At 34.2% G+C, this 26,905-nt stretch overlaps 1 protein-coding gene across 6 annotated transcripts in view; it reads right to left on the reverse strand.

Moving 5' to 3' along the window:
* Positions 1-238: 238 nt before the first annotated feature.
* The window catches only part of LOC120342501 (sushi, von Willebrand factor type A, EGF and pentraxin domain-containing protein 1-like), a 52,343-nt gene continuing 25,676 nt past the window's right edge, over positions 239-26,905 (reverse strand). For 5 of the 6 annotated variants that reach the window (XM_078110542.1, XM_078110540.1, XM_039411352.2 and 2 more), the window contains 32 exons: positions 26,370-26,576; positions 25,989-26,192; positions 24,698-24,922; positions 23,681-23,878; positions 21,808-22,014; positions 20,528-20,728; positions 19,761-19,949; positions 18,937-19,143; positions 18,262-18,465; positions 17,648-17,842; positions 16,456-16,668; positions 15,555-15,755; positions 14,553-14,753; positions 13,803-14,006; positions 12,717-12,917; positions 11,954-12,157; positions 11,188-11,385; positions 10,420-10,617; positions 9,335-9,544; positions 8,440-8,619; positions 7,399-7,599; positions 6,573-6,784; positions 5,845-6,067; positions 5,462-5,611; positions 5,129-5,323; positions 4,433-4,627; positions 3,792-3,986; positions 3,139-3,287; positions 2,246-2,317; positions 1,956-2,178; positions 1,417-1,584; positions 239-937 (listed from right to left, as the gene is read on the reverse strand). In XM_078110542.1, the coding sequence (XP_077966668.1) occupies positions 861-937; positions 1,417-1,584; positions 1,956-2,178; positions 2,246-2,317; positions 3,139-3,287; positions 3,792-3,986; positions 4,433-4,627; positions 5,129-5,323; positions 5,462-5,611; positions 5,845-6,067; positions 6,573-6,784; positions 7,399-7,599; positions 8,440-8,619; positions 9,335-9,544; positions 10,420-10,617; positions 11,188-11,385; positions 11,954-12,157; positions 12,717-12,917; positions 13,803-14,006; positions 14,553-14,753; positions 15,555-15,755; positions 16,456-16,668; positions 17,648-17,842; positions 18,262-18,465; positions 18,937-19,143; positions 19,761-19,949; positions 20,528-20,728; positions 21,808-22,014; positions 23,681-23,878; positions 24,698-24,922; positions 25,989-26,192; positions 26,370-26,576 (6,107 nt within the window). In that variant the 3' untranslated portion in view covers positions 239-860. Of the gene's footprint in view, positions 938-1,416; positions 1,585-1,955; positions 2,179-2,245; positions 2,318-3,138; positions 3,288-3,791; positions 3,987-4,432; positions 4,628-5,128; positions 5,324-5,461; positions 5,612-5,844; positions 6,068-6,572; positions 6,785-7,398; positions 7,600-8,439; positions 8,620-9,334; positions 9,545-10,419; positions 10,618-11,187; positions 11,386-11,953; positions 12,158-12,716; positions 12,918-13,802; positions 14,007-14,552; positions 14,754-15,554; positions 15,756-16,455; positions 16,669-17,647; positions 17,843-18,261; positions 18,466-18,936; positions 19,144-19,760; positions 19,950-20,527; positions 20,729-21,807; positions 22,015-23,680; positions 23,879-24,697; positions 24,923-25,988; positions 26,193-26,369; positions 26,577-26,905 lie in introns of those variants that run through there. The other variant, XM_078110544.1, reaches the window with a different exon arrangement.

Here is a 26,905-nt window from a genome sequence, read left to right on the forward strand (position 1 = left end):
TTTTAACCGCAACGAGTTGTTTTGAATCGCATCTATGAGAAGAACGCATGTTAAGTTCACTTCGGAATCCGCAAAAAAACAATATTTAAAACTACACTCGCTAAACAACATACAAACGGGCCGTTTTGCAGGATTGTTGTTGTTATTGAGTGAAAATAGCTTATTTTCGCAACTAATGAACCTACAATTTTTCATAAAAGTAGTCAGAAGGCCACTGCTTTCATTTTTTGAAATTCCTTTCCGAGGGCCGATATTTCGTCAAAAATGTCGCTGTTTCATTTAGGTTAATTAAAGGGGAAGACTTTTCAGTACGTATTGTTTGTTGGCTGGTCTTTATCTCTTGAGTAAAGTCAATGCTCTAAACTTGTTAATGCATAACCGTACTGGTGCATTGCGTTTACGCATATAATAAACCTCGCAAGCTCAAATAAGCAGGGTGGATTACTAGTCGACAGCGTAAAGATACTACAAATTATTTGCCTTCCCTTTAATCTCCTAAATGCTTGAATATCACATCCACAGCTCACATCAGCTAGACCTAATAGAATGTTGCTAATATTTTTGAATAAGCTGGTAGATGAACAAAGGGTATTTTCCTTAAATCAATCCTAGCATGGCCAATACACAAAAGTTCAAACACAATTTTTAATAAAAATATAATTTCAATATCTCAATATATAACACTTCCACCACAAACGAACCCGTAAAAATTCAGAAAAAAAGATTCATTATAAACAAACATTACTCTTTCTTCGCTATTAACATATTCCATTTTTAGTGAATACTTAGTTATAGATCACAGTGAGCTCCTCTGGTATGCAAATTCATCAGTTACATTACGACCTATTATATGTTTTGGCTTAGTTGAAATAACTTAGAATTCGATGCAACAACAAAGTGCCAATGTATAAATTGAATGTAGACTGAACAGCATTTCCTTTAAAAAAAATAAATTTTTCATTCACAAATCCTATCTTAGATATGCTCAAAAAATCTCTAGATTTTAAAATTAACTAATGTAGTTAAATAGGATAGGATTCTACATATTTATTCCGCTGGAGAGGAAAGTCAACAATATGGCTTAATCATATGTTGAACCACAGCCTCTCGCCCAGTTACCGGTCCATGTCTGGTATGGATTAGATAGCCAGTTATTTGTTTCCAGATGCTTGGACTTCATGGTGGATGAAGCCGTAACCGACCACCAGTTATGTAAACCAACCTACAGCAGCGAGGAATCCAGCACTCCTCTCGCACATAATTTACACATAAGATTTAAACCTGTGACCCCGCACAGGTAATCAAAAGTTTGCAAAGAATTTTGAAAGGATTATTGTTAAGTCTAACCAACTCGTATAAGAAATTGCCATTCAATTTGGAAAGCCTATATTCAAGAGTACTTAAAAAAAATTGTACCTTTTCCATCAATGGAATCGAAACTATAATCTGACATAATTTCATCTTGAACTTCCTCAAGAAGTGATGGCAATTCGTCAAAACTATCTGCTAACACAATTTTTCCAGTAATTGTCAGTAGCTGGTCAGGATTAAAAGATCCAATTCCAATGGCAACTATTTTGATCCCTTGAATTAAGAAGTTTCAAAACAGATATTATCTAAAAGCATAGCAGTTTCAGAATCAATGTAATAGTATTCAATATACGAAAAGCCATATATTCTTTCCTTTATCAGAATGAAAATGAAATATAATCTATCTTGTCTCCATATTTACTCTAGAACTGAGAAGCAACTACAATATCTAAAAAAAATGTTCAAAACGTGCCTATTGCTTTCTTCATATAGGATCACTGCCTAATTGGTTAGTCCAACTATAAAACGTCAGCTAGCTGACAAAGTCAAGAATACATAAAACCTAGCTCTTTCGAATCTTCTGCTAAAAATTGCAAACAAATGGCTGTATAATAATACTTTCACTAACAAAAATCCTCAATAACCTTCCTGTCTGGCTTCTAATGCTGGCTGTTTAACATCATCATTTGATCTTCCATCAGTTAAAATAACCAATATCTTGTCAACATTATCACGACCGAGTGCTTCAAAATGTTTGGTGCCTTGTGTAATTGCATTACCAGTAGCAGTACAACCTTTCATTTGGCTGATTTCCATGATGGTTTCTCTCAGATATCTGAATGGATATTGGCCAAGTTCTACTTCAATCTAAATTGAAAACTTGTGAGTTTAAATAGGTGAAAGACAGAAAAAGTGATATGAAACCAACTTTTACCCGATATTTTGGATTCAGAGCACCAGATGCACACATGAAAGCTGATTCTCCACTGTATTCAATTATACCAACCTGAAAATTGGAGAAAACATAACATTAAAAGTCAAACAATAGCATACAATGTGATTACAATTCATTCAAATGAATGTTATGATACTGTTTTTCTGTTCCATGTAGGCTCTCTACTGAACCCTTACGATTTCTTATTGAAATAAGCTCAAGCCTTTGTACAGGTGAGCAGTTACTTGATCACAGCCATATTTGAAGCAGAAATTTTACATTTAATTTCAGAGAGAGCAAATATGACTTTATCCATTGACAAAACATGATCTTTCATTCAGTCACAAATCCGAATTAGATATTCATCCAGATACATACTTGTAAGGGGAAAAAGACATGACTGACCAGCAATGATAAGGGGCCTCTGCAGAGACCACCTGCCTGAAACCTGATGAGGAACCATGCAATCCTCTATCTCACATAAAAATGTGGAAACACTCCAATACACAGACAGAAAGTGCTAATCAGAACATGCCAGATACATTCCTAGGTGCTGGACCCACAGATACCAGAGATGACACTATCAAGACTTCTCGGACTATGAGATGGCATATGAAAAGGTTTGTAGTTTTATGTTAGGGTTCTGTATTACTTAAATTGCAATGTACTGGTGTCAGCAGATTACTGGTATAAGTCGCTACTGCCGTAAACAAGCCCAAATGTGATATAAGTCCACATGCATTGATAATTATCAAACAACTCCCAAATCAAAGTCATAACTCAAACCATCTTACGCCACCTCATGTCCTTGTTTCGAAAAGTCTGTAAACCCCAGGAATTATACAATATAATGCAAGACCCTGCCTAGTTGATTTGACAATATCATGAATTACCCTGGTGGCACCAATGTCAATTTCTCCTTGCATATCTTCAAACATTCTAACAACCCATTGTTTTGCGAATATAAAATCTTCATCATTTATACTTCCCGACCCATCAATTAATAGAATGATATCTCTCGCACAAAGGCCTTGTGAACAGGCTGGAAATAAAGAATAATAGTCAAAATGATGAAAAAGAACTCACAAGCTAAAGTATATGGTCAGTTGAGACATCTAAGGCAATACACAAATGACTACTGATATTTAACAATACGTAAGGACCTTCTATTTTTAGAAATACTGCAATCTTTACGGCTCAGTATTGCGTAACAGCAAGCATGAGACGTAGCTGGCATTGCCAAAACGGCTAAGTATAATGATTTAACCAATTTGCCATTCTTTGCACCCTCATCTCTATCATCTTGCTTTTAAAGGATCTTAGTAACTTTTGATCACAGTCACAGATCGATTTGAAGCAAGCAGTACAAAAATTGCTGTACAAAATTTTGTATAGTTCAAGTATATACACTTAAATTAAATGGTTGAAATGGCCATCGTCCAGGCACAACCAAGTCTATGTCACTACCTAAGTATGTCATCCAGATTCAGATTTCAACCATGTTTTAATAATAAGAATTGAATTTATCTGATAAAAATATAAATACTTGAGCAGATTGGAGGTGGATTTTCCCATATGACATGACCTTGCTTTCCTGCATCAACACATACAATCATTGCACTTCCTTGAACTATATACCCTTCATTACAATCAAAGCGGCATACAGAGCCATACGAATTATTTTTCGTGCATTCCACTATCCCGTGAGCAGGAGGTAATAGCACCGGCTGACAGGATAATCCTAAAATAAAATAAAAATGGGGGATTCAAAATCGGAATTTCCCACCGAACGGCAACTGAAACAGTCACATTGATTACACCACTCGTCAGGAGAGCAGAGTTTTTCAGTGGATAATGTTTTTTTGTTGCGCAAAATATTCAATCCATGACAGATATAAGCAGTTCAAATGCTGGCCTAAATAACCACGCCCTCTGATGAATTCAAATCGATGATTTCAACAAAATTAGCTGTGCGAATCGCACTGATTATTAAGCAAAAATTTCAAGAGGGGGAAGTGGGTGAGACCCCCAAAAAAAACCTTGCTGTGCCACTGCTTACAACTGTACAAGTATTAATATGTAACCAAATAATTTTAAAAACCAAAAAATTACAGTTTATTATTAAGTGAAAAATCATTCAGATACATATTTAAATGATTTCAAGGCCAATCCTATACGGCTTGTTACCTGCCACACATATAGGCATTCGAGCATTCCATTGACCAACACCTTTTCCGAGTGGGTCTCCACAAAACAACTGGGATGAACCAACCAAATTGAAACCATCTTTACACCAGATACGACAAAGTGAGGAAAAGCTGTTTTCTTTAGTACAGTCCATCTCCATTTCTGGTATAGGTAGTAGAGGAGGGCAGACAACACCTAATAACAGCCAGATATCAAAAAATGACATTATTACTTTTATTAGAAAATAGTGTGTATGTCCTCAACATATGTATATTTGTATTTATAGGAAAGAAATCATTTAAGGACAGAATACACATACAAGACCCTTCAAGTCATAAAATATTACAAAAAAACGTACTATTTACAAATATAAATGTTCTTCCAAAAACTATACTACATATCAGTGGCCGCTTTTCAAGGCCTTGTTTGATGGAGAATATATCCAGTGGTCTGGCAGTTAAAGTGCTAGACTCTGTAAGAATCACAGGTAACACATCTTGGGTTCAAATCCCATGGGGTGTAGTAAATTCGGGATACCGTACCAGTTAGATCTTGCCACTTTATAAAATTATAGCTCTTTGAATATTGTTAAATATTAGTGGCTGCTTCTACATGACCTTGTTTGCAGTGAACATGGCAAATGAGCGTCGGATAAAAAAGGATGAAAAAAAAATCAGTTAACATCAACAACATTACTTATACAACTTCCTGGTGGAGAAATCCATTCAACACTTCCATCCCCATTCATATCACCACACAGAGCAGTTGCTTGTCCAACTAATTGAAAACTATCATCACAATGAATTGTACATAATTCACTGGCAGGACCATCTTGCTTCAATATACAAGTTACTGTGCCATTATCTATTGGTCCAGAACAGAGAGAATGATCTGAAATGCACATTTTGTTAAACGAAATGTTAAACGAAAAAGAAATTCTTAATATATGGACAAAATGAAGAAGTTGAATAATAGGGCCACCGCAAAGTCAGCTAAGAAATTAGACAAAAAGGGTGAAATATTTCATACCTTTACAGTCAATTTTAATCAAGTCTGTAAGAAAAGTTGTTGTTACTTCATTTAATTGGTCTGTTGTCGACGCCGTAAATGATCTGATATAATTTTTTTCTAAGAAGTTAGTGGCTTCGTCTCCAACACCAATCCCAAGAATAGTGATATCTGAAAATTAACTCTTTAAATTATGTAGTGTATGACAAAGATGGGAGGGAGAAAGCAAAAATTATTATATGTTGGAGCATTTTACTAGTTTGTGTGTACTTCGCTAGTCTAGTCTGACACATTCTTCCCAAAGGCAGGTATGGCCTTACCGATAGTGAAGTGAATAGTTAAGAAGGCTGAACTTTGCAAGATCGGCTAAAAATTTCTTAGCAACACCATAATGAAGCTCTCACCAGATTCATTTGCTTTGTTTAACGCAATATACGTGCCATCTTCAGCTTCACCACCGAGTAAAAGTACTATGACAGGCATCATATATGGACGTTGCCTTTCTTCAATATACTGCATTGTATCGATCATGGCTCGACCAAGGTGAGAGCATCCTCCAACATGTTTAATTTTTCTTACTTTTCTTTTCAAAGCCTCCATGTTCCGATAATCCAACTCCATTTCTATCTTTTATAAAGTTGGGAGGGTTAGGCTCAATTATATGGTCAGATTGAATGCTTATGTATGGTGCAAAATTGAACAATTTTATGCAATGCATTACTGCCAATTTCAGAATACTTATCATGGCTGTGAAGCCGTAGAAAATTTTTAAACTCCCCCTAATTTTTATTGGGAAAAACTTCAGCTTCGACTTTTGAATTTGAATTCTGAAAAAATCAAATTTTGATAACAAAAACTTCGGTGTTGAGTTTTGACTTCTTTATCACTAAAAAAAGCAGACAGAATTTGACTTTGTGGAGCTTGAAATTAAGATTCTCAATCCAGTAAAGATATGCCAAACACAGCTCTGCTACTCATATACCTCTGATGGAATATTGAGCATTTTTAGGATTGAAAAACGGCAAATAGTGGAACACTTCACTGACAACAATATGATTTTCATTTATGAGAAAGATCTATACAAAAGTTTACAAAAACAATATATTAATAATATATTGAAAATATTTATGACCTTGAAATGTGGAATTGTATACGCAGTGTTGCATTTCTTTTCTCTACTTCCATAAACAGCAATAGATATCCAAGTAGCTCCAGCATTGATACCTCCACGAATTTTGTTCAGAGCTCCAGACAACCAATCACGAGCGTCAGAAAAGAACCATGATTCCCATTTTTGTGATCCATCCATTAATATGAAAACATCTAAAAGTCCGACGCCACATCCTGAAATATTTATATTCACAGATTAAAAATTTGATTTTTCATCTTTGCTACTCATTCCTTTTTGATTGCACCATAGTCTACCACTTAACATTGGGTGCATGAGTGTAATTGACCACATAAAGCCCAAGCAAATGTGGTCAAATCCACAACTAGCATAGTTTGACAGTTGGCATATTATGCTAAGCGATAACAACTAGCTTCCCATAGAACTCCTAAATACCCTATGTGGGTTAGCACAGTTGAATCCTGTGGGAGGTAATTATGTGCGGGTGGATTATTATTGAACTCTTCGCAGTTGGTCAGTTACCGGTTTGGTAACAATAAAGTTTAAAACAAATTACTGGTGAAGGAGTTTTGTCCCAGGGTTGAAGGTGAAGTGACCACCAACAAGACTGACATCAAGGGCATGATGAATCTTCTTTTTCGATTTATACCCAGCCTTATGTATGGCCGATGATGCTTTTCTTATTTTTTTTATAATTTTTCAATTTTTAACTGGGTCCAAACTAACTTTCCTTCAAGCTTTTTGATTACCAACCTTACACGCTCCCGTTGCACCACTTGTAATAATAACTGATTAAAAAGCACAACACAAAATGGAATAAACAATGTACCTGCACAAGAGAGAAGATCTTTATCCCAAAACCCAGCACCATCGTTAACACCTGGATCTGCACAAATAAATTTGACGTTTTCTTTGTATTTTTGTGATTTATGTGAACATTTTACATCACATTCAGCTCCCGGTGAATTTCCACCAAGACAATAAGCATCAGGTCCAAACATATCTTTGAGATCAGGAAGACAATTTGTAGCTGGGAGAGAATATTATAAAAATCACCATGAAAAAGGAATATTCAAAGTGAATATTTTTCAATCATGTACAAGGCAGTTCGATTCAGACCTGGAACACATTTACCAACCCAATCAATGGCATATTGAAAAAAAATAGAAAATTTAATGGCTTGTTGTCATAGTAACTCGTAATATGCTGTTATGATACCAATGTAAATGCTGATAAATATATCCTAATTTGATTTACAAATAATGTTAAGATGGAAAGTTTCATGTCATTGAGTCAATGTAACTCGTATTTATCCATTTCAATGTTGTTTATGTTTTAAATCTGTTATGATGAGTAACACGGAATGAAGACAAGAGCATTTTCGAATACCGATTTCAGAATCAAATATCAAATACTTGGGAAATTGATGACGGTATGAAATTTTTTTATTCTTATTTTTATTTCTGCAGACTCATAAATTACTGAAAAATAGAATCAGACATCTTGCCTTTCATTAGAAAACATGTTTTTTATCACTAAATCCATTGAAAGAAAAGAGTCACGTCAGTCACTCAAACAGTTCACTTAGTTTTCACACACAATCAAAAACATGTTTCATCAATAAATCACTCGGAAGAAGAGTCATATGTCTGTTTGCATATTAAAAAAATGACTTCCAACAAACAAAAAAATGGATTCACCTCATTCTTTGGCAAAACAGAATAAAAACAAGATGGCGGTGATTCGAAATTTTTGTTTGAACCAATTCGCCTAATTTACTATTTGATTCAAAATGCCCATCTCCACTCGAAATATCAGTGTTTCGACTCTCGCATCACTAAACAAAAACAATTTAATACATGATCCTTACGGTCACAAGTAGGTGTTGAAGAGTTCCATATTCCTTCCTTAGTACAAACTAGCTCATATGGAGGAACAGGTTGAAATCCTGAATCACAATTGAATAAGCACTGAGATCCAATACTGTTTAATTTTGAACAAATTGCTTCTCCATGATCAACTTTTGTTCCAGAAATGGCACATGAAGTTCCTAAAAAAAGTGAAAGATAGCGATTTCGAGCATAATCGATGAACAGATACATGATTTTCTATTTTTATCCCAAAGAGAGGAAAGCCTATAAAACAAAATAATCACATGGCGAACCGCTTCCTCTCAAGGCGGTTATCAGCCCATCCCAGCTATGAAAATAGTTACCAGTTATTTGTTTCATATGCATGAACTTAATGGTTGAGGAATCCGTAACTGGTCCTATGACGGCGATAAATCCAGCAATCCAATATTGAGTCAATAATTTTTCATGCTAATACTAATTAGATTTATTTAGTTATTAGTAGTAGAAAAGTAAAAACAAATTACACATACAGAGGTACAAATCAACTTGAAATTTCAAGGTGAAGGTGGAAGTGAAAAAAATCACACTGGTTGTCAAGTAGCAACAACACAATCATAAAAGAAAAAACTTGGCATGACTGATATAAGGCCTGATTGCACCAACTAACAACTAACCTCAAAGCAAAGTAAGAGCCAATAGTTATAGAAATTATATAATGGTATATAATGGCATATGGCACTGTAAACTGGTGAACTATTCATATTTTTGACTTTGACAGCCTTGACAGGCAATATGGCTAGAGTTTTTCCATCATTCCGGATAATAGAAAATCTTATTGAAAGAAAAGAAAATGACTCAACAAAAAAAATAAATAAATAAAATGCCATTGATAAATGTACAAAATATACTTACTAATACATTCCGGTGGTCGGAAACTCCATTCTCCAATCCCATCTCTATTCCTGTCTTCACAATCAATGATATCTCTACCAGTGTCAAGTTCTAAACCTTCTGGACACTTGAATGTACATCGAGAATCTTTTTCATTTGAGTCCGTACAAGTGTATTCGGTCTCGGGTGAAAGTTCAAACTTCTCAATCTCTCGACACAAATATTTGAAAACTGCAAATAAAATGTTAATTTTTATAAAAAATATATAAAGGGAGTTACTACTTTATAAATTAATGATGTTGCGTTATGTGACAGCAAATTTTTCCGGCATGAGACTTGAAGTGGTTGCATTCTATATGATCAGTTGACAACTTTTTTTCTTGGTCTTCTGCTAAGCGGTGTGGCGCATCATGCTAAGCGTTAGGAATACTATCGCCACCACACCTCTGATTACCCTGCATGGGTTTATAGATTTGAATCCTGTGTGGGATAATTATGTCCAAGATTTGCTGGACTCCTCGATGCAATAAGGTGATTTGGTTCACGTAATCTCTGGTCGGTTACGGCTCCATCCACCATCAGGTTCACGCATTTGAAACAAATAAATGGCTAAACTAACTGCATACCCAACATGGACTGGTAACTGATGGAGAGGCCATGGTTCGCCATATGAATAAGGAGTCTTATCGGATTTCCCCTCCCCCTGGATGAACATGTATTATTATCCTCTCCTGTCTAGACCATTGTTTCCCAATTGCGAAGGAATAAGGGAAATTTGTTGTTTCGGGGGAAAATACAGAAATATTACTTTGTATCAGGTGTGGCTTTGCTGATATTGTTCAGATATTTAATATTATTGTAACACATATTTACGCACAGATTACTGCCTATTCGAACCGTGCAAAAGAGTGCAAGTTGAACTAGCTAAAGATTCTTTGAAGATTGAACAAATAAAGGAAATATTCATAATGAGGCGGGGATGAAGAGATCCAAAATAGGCAAATCGATAGAAATCTATTGAAAAAGGTTGGGAACACTCGAATAAACAGTGACAGTTCATGAACAAGAGCCCAAAAAGAAGCAATAAAATAAATGCAATAAACAACCTTCACATTCTGGAACCTTTCCAACCCATTCCCCACCATCCTCTGTTTCAGTCAGGCCACAAGTAACCAGATTGACATGGGATAAAACAAGTCCCGAATCACATTCAAATTGACAATCTGATCCTACCCTATTCAAATCTGAGCAACTGAGGGCGCCATTTTCTGGAGGTTTCAGAGGAGGACTACACGTATATACACCTGAAATATTAAAAACAAAATGTTGGATTTATTATAAATATGGAGGGTTGAAATTTTCCATTAATATGATCCGTGTCGTATCTGGAGTTGAATTCAAAATTCTGAAGTCTCTGTCAAAATTTCAGATTTTTATTTTTAAGTGAAGAAGTCAGAAACAAATTCAAAACAAATCATGTTTATAAAGTGATCTCAACACTTAATAGTCGGCTTGTTTTGTTATTTTCTCAGAGTTCGGGTCAGATTTTTATAACCCGGCGTAAATTTTCCTCACCACAGGGGAAATGTACTAGAATTTTCGAAGCAATAACTGAAAACAAGCAGATTGTGAAGGGGTAAGTATTGTCAAGTCTTACAGTGAATGTGACTTAAGTTTGTCCATTTCATGTGGGTATTAAATTTAAGATGAATTAAACCTGACACAGAACTCAACCTGATTTAACACTCCAGAGTGCAGTGACTCAAAGTTTGGACTAGTTTTTATTCGAGACTTGGATGACCTGTGAATTGACTTATAATTCAGAAACTTGCATCTAACACTTTTGTTATCTAAATTTGATAAAATATACATACAACTAGGTACTTTTGTGCTCCATTCCCCATCACCATCTCCATTTTTATCGACACAGGTTATTTTACCGATATCTTCATCTAATCGCATATTATCCGGACATTCGAATGAACATACAGAATTTCCTAGATTTGCATTCGTACATGTAAATGTCGTTTGTTCTGACAATTCAAACACTTCAATTGCGATGCACACGATTGCTGGGAGAAAAAAAGATTTTATTTATTCATATTAGAAAGAGAACATTAGGTCTTTAAGACTTTCAATTACAATGCTATCGTAGGAAGGAATAAGAATGATAATACAAATTAATCATATGGCGAAAAACAAACATCTCGCCCCTTTATGAGTCAGGTTCGGGTATGGGAATAGGTAATTGTAATCTAGCCATTCTTTTTACAAAATCACCTACACAGGGTTTAAACTAAGAAAGGAAAGTGAATGAAAAAAATTTTTATTGCACCAACAACAAACTGCACCAAGCATAAACTGAACTTACGAATCACACTAGGAAATCAGAAAGGTGATAATAATCAGAATCGCTGGACTTCTCATAGTTACATGGTGTTTCACGTACCACTGTTCGGTAACAAGTATTATCATTATTCAAATCAATAAATTGGTTTGCTCTTCCAGAAACCGACCTGGGCTGGTAACCAAACAAGAAGCTGTACCGTTCACCATATGATTAGCCTATCTTTTCCTATTCCGCAGGATAAAAATGGAAATCCTGTACTATCCAAATCGCAATAAATAATGATAGCTTACGTATACAATTTGGTATTTCACCACTCCATTCCCCATTTCCATCTCCATCATTATCTTCACAGACTATTACATTTTCAACGGGATCTGATTTCCATCCGATCGGACAATTGAAAGTACATTCAGAATTTCCGTGATTAAGTTTAGTGCAACTATATGAAGTTTCAGTTGATAATTTGTCATCATCTATTTCCTCACATAGAATAGCTGTGCATATATCAAGCAAAAATAAACACTTGACCTTCGGCAAAAGTATAATTTTCATTGTTATCATTATGAGTGTGTTTATTAAAAATACCCTGTTTTTGATAAGAGTACAGTATTGATGGTTGTTATTATGTCTATGAAGTCGGGTAAAATTTATAATTGACTCAGATTAACGAATCCAGGTTGAAATAAATTTTAACGTCCAATTTAAAGATTGTATTCTTCGCCGGAAGACGATTATTTTGATTTTGAAATTTTCTGTAGTCTATATGAGATTTGTTTTTGTGTGCAATGACGTCATTCAAAATTGTGCACCTTTTGATTGTGACAGTAGTTTATTGTGACAGATTGTATAAATGTACTACTTCGTTTTGGCGTTGTATGCTACTACGACCAAATACATTCTAAAAAAGTTGTTTCCGAATATATAATATATTCAAAATTGGGTGATGACTTCTATATTGGATTAAAAAAATTAAATTCTTATCGATTTAAGCATTTAGAGTTTTTGAACTTTGATTAACTCACACAAACATAAAGCAATTAGAAAAATCTTTACGTGTGCAATCGGGAACTTCTTTATCCCAATCTCCAAAATCATCTCCATCTAGATCTTGGCATGTTACTTGATTGTGTTCTGTGGTTAGCTTCATACCAGATGGACATGTGAAGTTACATACAGAATCCAATTGATTTGATTTAGTGCACTCATAAATTGTGTCTGGATCGAGAGATTTTTCATCAAATTTACACGAGACAGCTAAAAATAAAGCAAATGTTTTTTATAAATAGGAAAACACCCACAAATACAAAATCCATTACCATAACTAAAATATAAAGAAACTGTAAATTTATTATATTGAAAAATATGTTGTGTTAATCTAGTCGATTTATAGTTTTTTTGGACAATGCTTTCTCATGTCTTTCACTCCGAATAAGGCCCTGCATGAGCAGCTACTGATGCCTGAGTGGGTACTATTTTGGGAAGGTCTGTAATCTTTCTGGTACGGTAATGCCTACCTAATTTATTACACAATGGTTGAGGTGGGATTTGAACCCAGCATGTGTAATCTGCATTCAAGTCTTACGCTTTAATTGTTGGAAAAACTAAATTTATTAGATTTGGAATATGAATATTATATCATTGCAAAAATGACAAGATTATTCCGAAAATATATAATATGAATTTAATTATGTTAAAAGATCAGAAATATGATTTTAGAATATCAATAAATTTGCTTCAATTTAGTTGAAAGAATTCATCCAAAGCAAGGTCAGGTGCCTTCAGAAGTAAATGACACTCAAGTATGTGCAAAGTTAAGTTTGACCTATATATACCGTAGGTATAGGGTAGTGCATTAACCTGGCAAATCCAAATTGGGATGAGACTCAATTCACTACAAGTTGATATGATCTCAACCCTCATTCTCCCATTTATCCCCTTCCCCCTGTTAAATTTACTCGGGGAGTAGAGAACAACATGGATATAATACTTGCAAAATTTATCCCGAGGCAGGAGCTAGCTTTCAATGTGCTTTTAAACATTACCATGAAAGATAATGATAATTAAATAGCTGAAACAGATTTTCACTTCAATAAAATTATTTTTATAATATTTTGAATTTTTGATTTATTTGATACTCACGAACACAATTAGGTATACCATCGCTCCATTTTCCTCTGCTTGTTTCATCAACATCTTCACAATATATTGTGTCCACTCCATTATGAAGTCGATATTTATCAGGACAATTAAAATCACATTTGCTGTTTCCGATATTTTCATTTGTGCATGAGTAATTGGTCTCTCTGGATAGTTTATTAGGATCAATCACATCACAAGTTATCACTATAAATTAAACAGAAATGAAACAAATTAGAATGCTTATTTATTTTAAATGATTCAAGCAGGCTGTGAAGTTGAGGGGAATTCACAATTGTTTGAATTTATTTGAAATTGGACGTCTCAAATATTCACCGAATGGCGTCTGGCAAAGGGAGCTACACATAACTCTGAAAATTATTTAACAGCGTTTCGCTACAAATGACACAAAATTTTTAGTATTTCAAACGCCTCATGACACCGCGAGTTGCACTTTTGACGCACTGTTCAGTTTTACCTTAACTCCTCTGTTAAAAAATTCCTAGCTGCACCAATGAGTACACTGTTCCGAATGTCTAACGAAATTAATGCCTTTCCTCCAGGAAAATCAAAATTTGAACACCAACATCTGGGAGTCCTGTATTTAGGCAGGGCTGTGGAATCGAAAAAAACCTGCGCACCTTTAATTCCAATCTCGATGCGTCCCAAATATTTAGATACTTACATATTGCCAGAAGAATTTCAAGGCCACCTATTTCATTATTCAACCCCATTAGAGTAGCTTTTATTCACCTTCACACGTTGGTTCCATCTTCTCCCATCTGCCAATCCCATCATTATTATCATCAGTGCATTCGTTCCTTGATGAACCAGCAACATAATAACCAGTTTCACATTCAAAAGTACAAACAGAATCTTTGATATTTTCATTTGTACATGATAATGTACCAGACTCCGGTGATTCTAACTTTGGTTTGCATTTGACAACATCAGCTGTGAATCACAATGTTCGAATGCATTATTTAATACTAACTATTTTGGGGGGTGTAGTACAAATGACAACAACGATAGATATATTGGACCCAAAGTGTACATATGAATTGTTTTGTTATATTCCTGCTAATTCACTCTAAACAAGGCGCTATGCTATACAAGTGGCTACTGAAATCTCACAATATGTAAGGAACTACCTTTATTTGGAAGGACAGGAATCTTTCAGGTTTGATATTGCCTACCCAATTGTTTTTGCCCGTAGTAATACCAAACAGGAATTGAAATGTCTTTAATGTAACGTATCACACGCATTGGGCACTATCAAAAAGCAGTTTATGTGACTGAATGTTTCTTGTAAGATTCCCCCTTTCCAAAGGGGCAGGCATGGTATTCAAACAAGAGATGAGTGATCTGTGATGCTAAAATGGTTAAGTCTAACGCTTTTACTGCTAGGCCACTGCACCATCCTTGTATCTTGTTACTGAGACAAAAAATCTTTTTTTTCCTCGCAAATAATGAACCAAGTGATTGATCTCCAATTTTCTGTACTTACAGATGGAAAAGCTCACTAGAAAGATATATATTTTTTTCCTGATTTTTCATCAAAACAAATTTGACGCTAATTTAGAAGTTATTATTTCACTGAATAGAAATTTATGTAAGTAGCTTGACTCAACAATAATTATAATATTTATCTTAACAGTTTTGTCTGATGAAGTTAGAGTATGATTTAATGAAAGCTTACAAATATACATGCTATTCCATGGAAAGAGTTTATGGTATATATTTATGTATACTTACGAAAGCAGATCGGTTCATCATCGCTCCATTCACCAATTTTATCAAAATCATTGTCGTTACATGTAACCACATTACTACCAACAACATGATATTCTTCGATACATGTAAATGTACATACTGATGTAACATATGATTTGCCAGTGCAAGATACATCACCATGAATAGGGGATCCATATGGTGGTAAACATTCCCCCAAATAAGCTGAAATTAAATAAAATGAGGAAAAAACATGGTCGTCGAAAAAACTTACGGTAATTTCTTCTACAAGAAATAAGAAAATGTATTCAATTTTGTTCACATTTGAACTTCTGTTTGTGTATGATTGTGCCCTAAGGTTTCAGTCATCTAAGACATTCCAAATGACCGTCTCAGCACTGGAGACAACCCTACGTCCAATGCTCAAAAATTTACAGCACTCGAACGTACTCCTGTCAAGGGATTTTGCTGATCTTAGCTACAATTGCAGCCCTGGGTTCACCAATTGTTTGATGAATATGTATAAAAAAGAATTGGAAAAAGTAGTAGTCAACTATAAAATATTAGATCATTCTTTACCCTCTTAATCTAAAGTTTTTCAATATGAGTAAGAGTTACATAAGCTTAGTTGTTTGATAGTGTAAGGATTGATGAAAGCTATTCGACATCAATTTTCTCACACTTTTGCTTGAGGTTTTTCTTAAATATTCACTCAAAGCAATTAAATTGCTTCCATTGCTCAGAATGATAATTTTCCAAAGGAACTACCGGTATTCTAAAATATCCCAAAAAGCTAGAATCCCAAATATCAAATATGAAAGGGAATTTTTTTTGGACACCCATGGTAAAGAAACATATATTTTTCAAGCCATTACCAAATTTTATTATTTAATGTAGATATTTATAAATAGAATATTGTTCTCACTTGAGCAGATAGGAAAAGTATCGGACCACAAGTAAGCATCTTCTTCTTCTTCATTTTCTAAGCATTCAATTTCCTCAGGACCGAATAAAACATATCCATTATTACAGTAAAAAGAACATATAGAACCAACATAGGCTGCATCAGTGCATTGCATTTCCCCATCAGCTGGATCAGTTAAGTCAGTACAATCGCTCGGAATAATGATTACATATTCTGTGTAGAAAATTTTTGAAAGATTTGAAAAAAAAATGCATTATTGCTTGGTTAGAGCAGGAGCAGTGGATGTTTTTGGATGTCACAATTCCCATTTGATATGATTGTGTCAAATTTAATAGTGGCTGACATTACTGAACTGAAGATGAAAAAAACATTAATATTATTTTAACAATTCTTAGTTTAAATAAGGTTTAAAAATAAATCTCAATTTTGTATGTAGTTTCATTTTCATAACTTTCTCTAGGAGCAGGGTACTGCATAAAATGCTTTAGCGGACGGGCAGCAGTTTACCTATAACTGGATGAGAGTGTGCATTATTGGCACAAAAGTAGCATGTTCAAATCCAATACTGGTTATATAGACCAGGGCTACTCAACTATTTTTACCGAAGATCCACATACAAAACTTCAAAAATATTTGGGTCCGGTCTTTCCAGAAATTTTATTTCGCCATCCTTAAACACACACTTCCTCGGCCGACTAATGATTATTAACTATTCAAGATTGTTTATTATGGCGTTTTAGTTCTTTTCATATTTATTTAAATCTATAAAAGTGATTTTATAAAAGAAAAATTCAAAAGTGGAGCTAATGATCCAAAATAAAGAATTAGGCGCGGTCCGAATCGAATACCCGAAAGGTCCGGATTCGGACCGCAGTCCGCCAGTTGAGTAGCCCTGATATAGACTATGACCAAGATGCCTGAAGTCACATACAATTTACGACAGATTGGAAAAAAATTCCTTTTTTTAATATTAAATTATGACAAGGAAAGGTTTTATAATGTATGGTCATTCAATTAACCAAACCAAAATCTGGACACAATTTTTTGATATTGCTAAAAACAACACCAGATTTTTTGATTTTTGCTAAAATAGAAAAATGTCAATAAGAAAACAGAAGAGATTTTTAATACCGAAAAATACATTGTCATTTGTCAGAGAGATAATACATGAATGATAGACATGTTTTCTTACCTTCACAGAAAGGAAAGCTGGCATTCCAATCTCCGATTCCATCATTGTTTTCATCAAAACAAGATGCCGGTGCCAAACCAATCAATCGAAAACTATAATCACATGTATAATTGCATGTTGAGTTAAAAAAATTTGAATCAGTGCAGTTGACAACTCCATTTTGTAAAAACGAATATTCAGGTAAGCATTTGATTCCTGGAAAACGAAATAGAGATGGGCTAAATAAACATTCCTGACATTCAAAGCGAATGAAATACTCAGTTCAAATTCATATATATACCAAACAGTATTGTTTTTATCAACTGACATAGACATACACCAATGTGAAAGCATAGAGTAAGGATAAGTAGTTCGTAGGTATTTATATTCTTTTTGCTCTGAACAAGGCTCTGCCCAAGCAGCCAATGATATGTAAACAACTGCTTAATTTTGAAAGGACCGGAATCTTCAAGGTGCGTGGCTCCCCCTCTCAATTTATCAAATCCATGAGATGATGAGGTGGGATTTGAATCCACAACTCCATCATACATACAATAAGTTTCACGTTTCAACCACTAAGCTTTTACAGAAATTAGGATCTAGATAATTATATTTCATTGAAAAAATTTTCTCACTTTCACATTTGGGTATTTCCGTTGTCCATTCTCCTTTTCCATCTTTATCTTTATCCTTACATGTCATGCTAGTATCAGATCCATCAACCCACATTCCGTCAGGACATGTAAATAAGCATTTCGATCCCCAGTAGTTTGTATTTGAACAGTTAATATCAAGTTTATCGTCCACCATTTTCCATATAATCTCATCACAAAAGATGTCTAATGCATAGGAAATTGTGATTATGTACTTAAAATGTCTTGCAACATATAGCAAAATGCTTTGTCGGGGGGGATTTCTTGACAGAAGACAAGTCAAGTTTATTTTTTCCAACATGACATGACCAAACCTGAATAATATACTAGTCAATGTATAGCACATGAGTTTGAATTTGGAAATGTGGGAAAATGGAGATAAACAATGATTTGATTGGTTTTATATATTTTACAGTTTTTCACAGAAATTAAATGAAGGCCTTTCTGGTTATACTGTGATACCTTCAAAGCTAAAAATAAAGTTTTTCAGATTTTAAATTAATAACTAAACCAAGAATTTGAAGTACAGAATGAAAAAATTTACAGGTATGTTATGTGAAGATACTTTGTTCTTATGTAATAAATCGGTAGTCGAACGACTTGACACTCCAACAATTCGACACTCCAATAAATCCAAACACTCTTATGTCGACTTACGAATACAATTAGGTATTTCATTCTCATCCCATTCACCTACGCCATCATCATCCAAATCCTGGCATTTCATTTCATTATATTCTTTATTTGATATCATTCCTTGCGGACAATTAAATGAACATACAGAACCAGCATGATATGAATTTGTGCATGTCATTTTTGTATCGTTTGACAGATTAGTTAAATCAAGTTCGGTGCAGTTTATTGCTAGAGAAGAAAATGAAAAGTATTTTAGTTATAAGAATGCTGAGAGTGTTGGTGTGGCCTATTGAAAATAGTTAACGCCCAACATTGCAAAGACTGTTCAAAGACAGAGCTTTGTTCAGAAGGGGAAATTATGATTCATACAAAGGAATAGCACAAGTTATTGTCATCAAATAATAATTAAATCATTTAATAAATATACCGTCGTTGTTCAGAATAAAAATGTAATATAAAAATGGAGCTTTATTGATTATAGGCAGTGAGCTTAAAAGGAACAAAATTTCAGAAAAGCATATACGGTATTTTATTTTCTGATTCTTTGAAAAATAGTATCTCATCATATGAGAGTGACTTCTTTCTTGTACAGAGTCGCATTCAGAATAAAATGCATAAAAAGATAATTATTGATTTTTGGCACTAGGCTCAGAAAAAAAAACAAAATCCAGCAAAATCAACACTTAATAGGCAAAAATTTATTTTAGTTCCCAGTCCCTTATCAAAATAGTGCCTCTTCATGTAGCAGTGACTCCAAAATGTTGCATAAAAACGATATTAATAGATCATAGGAAGTAGGCTCAAGCAACATTGAATAGGTGACATGTTATTACGTAAAAACTCACGTCGACAATTTGGAACCTCATCACTCCATTTTCCTGTTTTATTTCCATGTGGATCTTCACATATAAGCACTTCCGAGCCACCGACTAATGTAGTACCATCATCACAATAAAATGAACATTTCCAATTTGAACAAGAATAAAACGTTTCATCTGTCACCATTGATCTTTTAATTTTATCACATTCAACATCTGCAATAACAGAATGCATGACACATGAAGAATTTGCTGTGAGGCCGTGAAACAATTTGAAATGGCCATCTAATTTTCAAACAATAATGGTGATTGGTGATTGAAACAAATTACAAACCGATACATATTGCATACTAAAGATACTTACTTATACTTATTTTATTTTTTGTCAATTCAACCTGTGGGCACGTTAAGCTAGTTAAGCTGGAGGAGGCATGGGAGGACGGGAAAATGAAACAGCCTAATCCGGTTGACATTCTATGCCAAGTATGGGAATAGTTCGCCAGTTGTTTCGGGTGCATGGACTTGATGGTGTGATTGAACTGACCAGTGGTTTCATGGACTACCCCATGAGTGCGAGGTATCTGGAAACCCTCTCGCACATTATTATCACCCAATTGAACCCGCAAATTTTCACAGGGTCATCAGACTATATCCTGCTATTTCGGTTTGAAAAAGTTCTATTCGCTTTGAAAATTGACTTTCCATAAAATATATCTAGATTGTCATCTTCGAATCCTATGTATATTACTGTAACTACTTAAGTTGTATCAATTAAGTACATTTGTAATGCCTACCATAACAAATTGGTAGAGGGTCACTCCAACTGCCGTGTTCGTCATTATTCAAATCTTCACAATATATTTCCGATATAGCATTTGGTACTTGCATTCCATCTGGACATTGAAAAATACATTCTGATCCAAAAATATTAGTGTCATTGCATTCGAAGCTGGTTTCTGGCAATGAATCTGAATCAATCTCTTCGCATGTTATATCTGTCACAAAAATATTCAACATATAAAATGGTAGGTATTCACAGCCACAGGAACTAAAAATAAAAAGTATTTATTTGTGATCGTATTGTCTTGATAAGTCAAGTCAAGTTTAGTAAACTAGTAAAAAAAAATCACAAGCATAAATTACAAGAAATTGATAATTTACACAGTTTTACTGGGGAAGGGAAGTCGCGGGGAACCAAAGCTGGTTATCGAGCAGCGACACCCGATGAATTGATAGTAATTGAGGTTTGACGGTAATCTTTGCACGCCAATCAAACCAGGAAAATATCTAATGTGGCATTTTCAATAAAAAATAGCTGAAGGATTCTGTGAATATTATTCATTATAATAAGTAGTGTATTTATCGCTATATACCAACGGCTCTGTCCCAAGATTAACCGGGTTGTCAATGCAACTATTTATTGGTAAGTAACATGGTAATTCGGGGTTAACTCAGCGATCAGTTAAAAATTTAGATGAAAAATGTTTTAATGATCATTTGGTTCTGTTGCTAGTTTTGAGGTCCAGTATTACCATTAGCCCAGTACTACGATCTGCAAATCAGATGTACAACTGAACATTGGGCTCAGTATCCTGACTCAACCCTTCAATTTTTTAATGGATAAGTCCATGATACTACAAGAAGGTGGGCAGATTAGGCAAATAATAAAATTTTAAGCCATACTCAATGATTACAGCAAAGGATAAAATTACATGTTATTCACCAAGCTTTACCAAGAAAAAAGAGAGAATATCTATTCGCCATCATACACTCTGCAACTCCTCATGACAATCGAATGAGAATTTGCCATGCCTTAATTATAAGTTGCATGAGCCCACAAAAATGTCATTGATTATGACCTTAGGTAATTCCTAATTTACTGACGTAACTGGAAATGAATTCCGTAAATTCCGTGCAAGCCTATGTATGAGTAAACTGCGAATAAAGTTATTTTACTATGGTTGTATTTATCGCAATCACATTTTACCCCAAGTGTTAAAGCACAAAAAACAGACATATTTATTGGAATAGATTTGCTTTTTTATGAGTATAAGAAAAAAAATGTATATTTTACCTATACAACTCATTTCAGTACTATTCCATTCACCGAATCCATCAGCATCCCTGTCTTCACATAACAACATTTCTGGTCCCCCATCATTATCCAATCTTTTACCGGTAGAGCAGCTTAATGTACAAATCGAATGTTTCTTATATTCTTTAGTACAATTCACTTTTGTGATATCAGATACGAGCTCCTTAAGATCAGGGCAGAGAACATCTGAAAATCATAACAAATGATAGATTTCATGTCAATCATTTAAGATGGTTAACAAAAGTATATGAAGATATATGAAAAAAAAAATTCCACTGGTGTACTTTTGAAGTGTGTGAAAATGATAGAAAATGTGATCCGATACCAGCTAAAAACGCCGATACCAATACTACAGAAATGCCGATATTACCGATATTCCGATACTATATAATTATTACTTACCGTAATTAAGTGTGCTGTGTAGGGCAGAAAGGTTAAAACAATGGTCTTTGAGCGTTGTTCACTACACATTATTTCGATCGAAAAAAGAAATATATAACATAATATGAAATTGATGTTTGGTATCCAGATGCTGATTAAGATGCATTGTACAGTGAAACTAGTAATCTCGGTGTTCAATTAGAAAACTCATAAGCCGGGATGTCCAATTCGAAGTTAATGTTAAAATCGCGACCTTCGAATATAGTTATTCGTGTTTAAAAGAATATCGAATATCGCCCACACATTCTAACGCCGTCGTCCTACGTTCAAATTAAAAGCATTTTACAAATATTTTATTTTGTGGTTGATCATAATCGTCGCCGCAATAAATCAAAGCCAACATCAAAGAATATCAATCAGCGCCGACAAAAAGAAGGCCTACTTATAACTGTCGAGGATGTTTTTTTACTTTACTATTTTATAATATTTTACAATTGCTATCATATATTTTGAGACAGTCTAGGGCTCTAGGCGGTCATGTCAATATATCTATGTGGAAATTAAACAAAATTGAAATTAATACCTGCGTATAGGGATAATTGTGTCGGAATTTAGTTTATCGATGTCGACGGACTAAATGACACTCGTACTTGACGATTAACAGTCAGAATTTATAGACGTGCCCGAAGTGCATGTGGCGTTAACAAGGACTCCAATTCCACTGTATATGATTTAAAACTGGGCGCCTCGTTGCTTTTTGTTATGTGCTGTGTTGATATATTTCTTCAAAATTACTATGTAATATTAAGAATGTCAATATAAAAATTTGACAGCGAAAACAGCCAAATTAGTTGAGCTAGTTTGGCTGATAAATAGCTAAAAACAGGTGGATCCTATTCCCTTGCGGGGGTGGGGACATGTATGGCTCATAGCTCACGATCTCTCTGGACAAAAAATAAATTTGAAAAGTAGTATTTCAACTTATCTTTAAAAACATTCTGGACCATATCAAAAAAGTTAATATATCGGCCTTAATCCAACCGATATCGATACATGGCCGATATTGCCGATACCGATACATCTCTAGTATCAGTAGCTTTAGTCACTTTAGTGTTCGCCCTTAGATTCACTCAGAAACTTCTTTATTCCGAGTAAGTGTGTGTGACCTTCTTCGAACAAATTGAGCAATTGAAAATTTATTCTACAATATGATTGATTATTTATAGTCTCAGTAGCTTTAGTCACAATAGTGTTCGCACATAGATTCGCTCAGAAAATTCTTTATTTCTGTGTAAGTGTGTGTGACCTTGCTTTGGACAAATTGATCAAAAAAAGTGATGTGGAATAAAAAATAAACAATAAAAAAGCAGCATCCTTGCATTGTACACATATCATTTTACTAACGCAAACGCATAGAGCAAGGAAAGCGGTAACACCAACTAATATTTTTTAAGTTCATTCATTAACATACCAACACAAGAAGGATATTCCACATTCCATTCACCGACACCATCTTTATTAGAGTCATGACATGTGAGTGAATCTGTCTCTCCAGTTAATTTAGTTCCCTCAGGACATGAAAGTTGACATTCTGTTCCGTATTTATTTGATTTTGTACAGTTTGAAATCACTTCTGATATATTTGCATTTTCTATCTCACATTTGATTTCTGAATTATGACAGAAGTGAGGAGTCATTATTAACCCCTTTACATCATGAGATCAATAGTTTTCATTTAAAAAACTTTTCATTTAAATCAATCGGTACTCGTGATGAAATGAATATTTCTGAAAATGGCCCGTTTAAGCTAAGAAAAATAATTATATGAAATCAACACTGATCAAGACTGCTTTTCTATTCTTGCTTGAAAACAATTTATCACCTTATGCATGCAAAACAGAAATGCAACCTTAATAGACTACAATAAGTGTAAAACCTATATAATATAGAAAATAACATTCTGTTATATCAACTTTCAATTCGGAAATTTTAAATTAAATACATATTTAATATTTATCAAATATCCTATCAGATGATGAATAAATATTAACTTCTTTTTAGAAATACATTTTTATGTACCGGTAAGTCAAATTCACTCTTAGTCTAATATACTGATAATATAAATTTGAGCACATCAAGATGAGATAACCAATTTCAGACATTTAACTGGGGCACGCAAAAAAGGCTATCGATTAGCTCTACAGTAATAAGGCCACCGGGCAAAACGGCGAAAGATTTATACATCATATATTCACCCATTTTGAACCTAGGATTTTATGATTAATGAGGGAAAATCTGAGTGTTGACAAGGGGACATACTAAATGACTTGGTGGGCCTGGTAGTGGCCCGGGGGCTGCCTGTTGCACACCCCTGTTCTAGATAATTCGAAATCTATTAGTCTAATAGCTGCAACAAAAAAAATCAGGAAAAATTCAGCAAAACAATCTACGGGTCAAATTTGAATCTAGAAATACTCTTCAAACTCACGAAAACAATCAGGATATGTTCCATTCCATTCTCCATTAAAATCTCCATCTGTATCTCCACATTGAATTATTTCCTGATCTAATTTTGAATTTAGCATACTTCCTTCTAAGCATTCAAAACCACAAACTGCTCCATATGATTGTGTTCCTCGGTGAAATTCATCAGTACAATTGAATTTGGTCTCAGGGGCAAAGTTTTCGGAGTCAAGTAAAGGACATAGAATTTCTGAAATATATAAATTATCAATATGTAAGATAGAATGATTAAAAACATGAGTTTCCAGATTCGGGATCAAGAATGTAGCTGTGTTGGCATCGCAAGTTAGAACAGAGCTGGGGTATTGGAAAAAATAAAAATGTTCAAAAATAATTAGTCAGTCAGAAACATGGAAGCCTGGACTGATTCAAACGTTGTGACCAAAACCTCACTCAGGATGCAATAAATTACTATGTTATTAGATTTACCAGATACCAGTAAGTACCATATTTTCCAGCTTCAAGATTTTCTGGACCCAATTTTTTGACCTGATTTTTTGGAGTCCCATTATTTAGCAGTTGGGCCTATTTTTTTTTTGCAGTCTGCTCATTTTTCCACATATCCCATCTCAGACATATCAATGAAATTTGACTAACTTGGTGGCAAAAGTGGCGCTGTGTGATGAAGTACTCCCTATGTATGGCCAATAAAAAGAAAAATATGGCAACTGGGAGATAAAATGATTCATGACTCTTGGATTTTGACAATTCAAACAATAAGAGAAATGTCACAAGACTATTCGACACATCAGTTAACTTACGAAGTACTGGCTTTATTGAAGAGAATAGTAAATTTCATGTCTGTATGATTCTAGTGAAATAAACATAATCTTGTTCTAACACACTAATAGAAAAATAAGTAAAATAAAATCGATAAAAATAGAGCAAACATTAGTGCTTAACTGACAAACAGAGAAGCAAAGTAACACAATTTTCCTGCCCCAACTTATTGGGTAGTTAAATGGGAAAAAATTTTGGTACTAAGAATTGGCCTGGTCTTATTTGCCGAATAGACTTATTTACAGGAAATACAGCATGTGGGAAAATTTCGCTAGTAAGAAAGTCATTTATTAGAAATTTACAGATTATTTTGTTGTTTCGTTCAGAATGAAGACATTAATTTTCAACTATAAATAATTAAGTTAGTAAATAACAAAGCATTCAGAGAAAATATATAAAAAAATAAAATTTCAGGTGTTTTTCAGAAAAAAAATAAAATTTGTCACGCAACACTAACAAACCATTAAAAACTCCACCTGTACAGTTGGGAAAAGTCCCATTCCAATCACCAAACCCATCATTATCATCATCATTACAAGAAATGATTGGATCGCCATTTTCTAATTTCTTGCCAACTGAGCACGAGAAGTGACATTCGGAATTGACAAGATTTTCAGATGAACAAGATACCCCAAGTTCGGGATTAATTAAAGATGTATTAATCCCCTCACAGACGATATCTGCAACAAGAGAAAGATAGAATAAAGTTTCTTGTTTTGTCAACCAGTCCCTACATAAAAGTGAATGCTTAAACTAGTGTTCGAAGTGAAAGGCACATAAACTTTGTGTAGAAAAGTACAGTCTTTTCGTCCCAAAAGCTGAATATGTGAAACAAAATCAAATATGCATTATCATACTTATGCATTCCGGAATATCAGTATTCCATTCTCCAACACCGTCATCATTTGCATCTTCGCATGTCAGCATGGCCGTACCATCATTATCTAATTTCATGAACTCAGGACATGAAAATGTACATTCAGATCCAAAATTTTTAGATTCAGTGCATGATAACATGGTTTCTGATGAGATAGCTGATGTGTTGATCGCTGGGCAAGTGATAACTGAAAGTAACAAAAATGAGGTATAATAAAATTTTTCATGACTTTTGATCCCACAAAATCCCATACTTCTAAGTTCCTATTACAGGTATATTTCAATATTGCAAAATTTTCGAAGTTTATTTGAGAGTGTTTAGCAAGGTGTTCATAACCATCATTTGGAATTGAAATACTTAACCAACTGTAATTTGAAAGAACTGATAGCTAATTTCAGCCTAACAGCCTGAGCCACTAGAGGAGAAAAACAATATTTCTTAACAGCAGCAACATTGATGGTGTTTGAATTTGAAATCAAAGTATGCAAAGTACCGTAGATAATTTTAACTTTGCAA

This window comes from Styela clava, chromosome 3 (assembly GCF_964204865.1).
Source record: "Styela clava chromosome 3, kaStyClav1.hap1.2, whole genome shotgun sequence".
NCBI lineage: Eukaryota > Metazoa > Chordata > Ascidiacea > Stolidobranchia > Styelidae > Styela > Styela clava.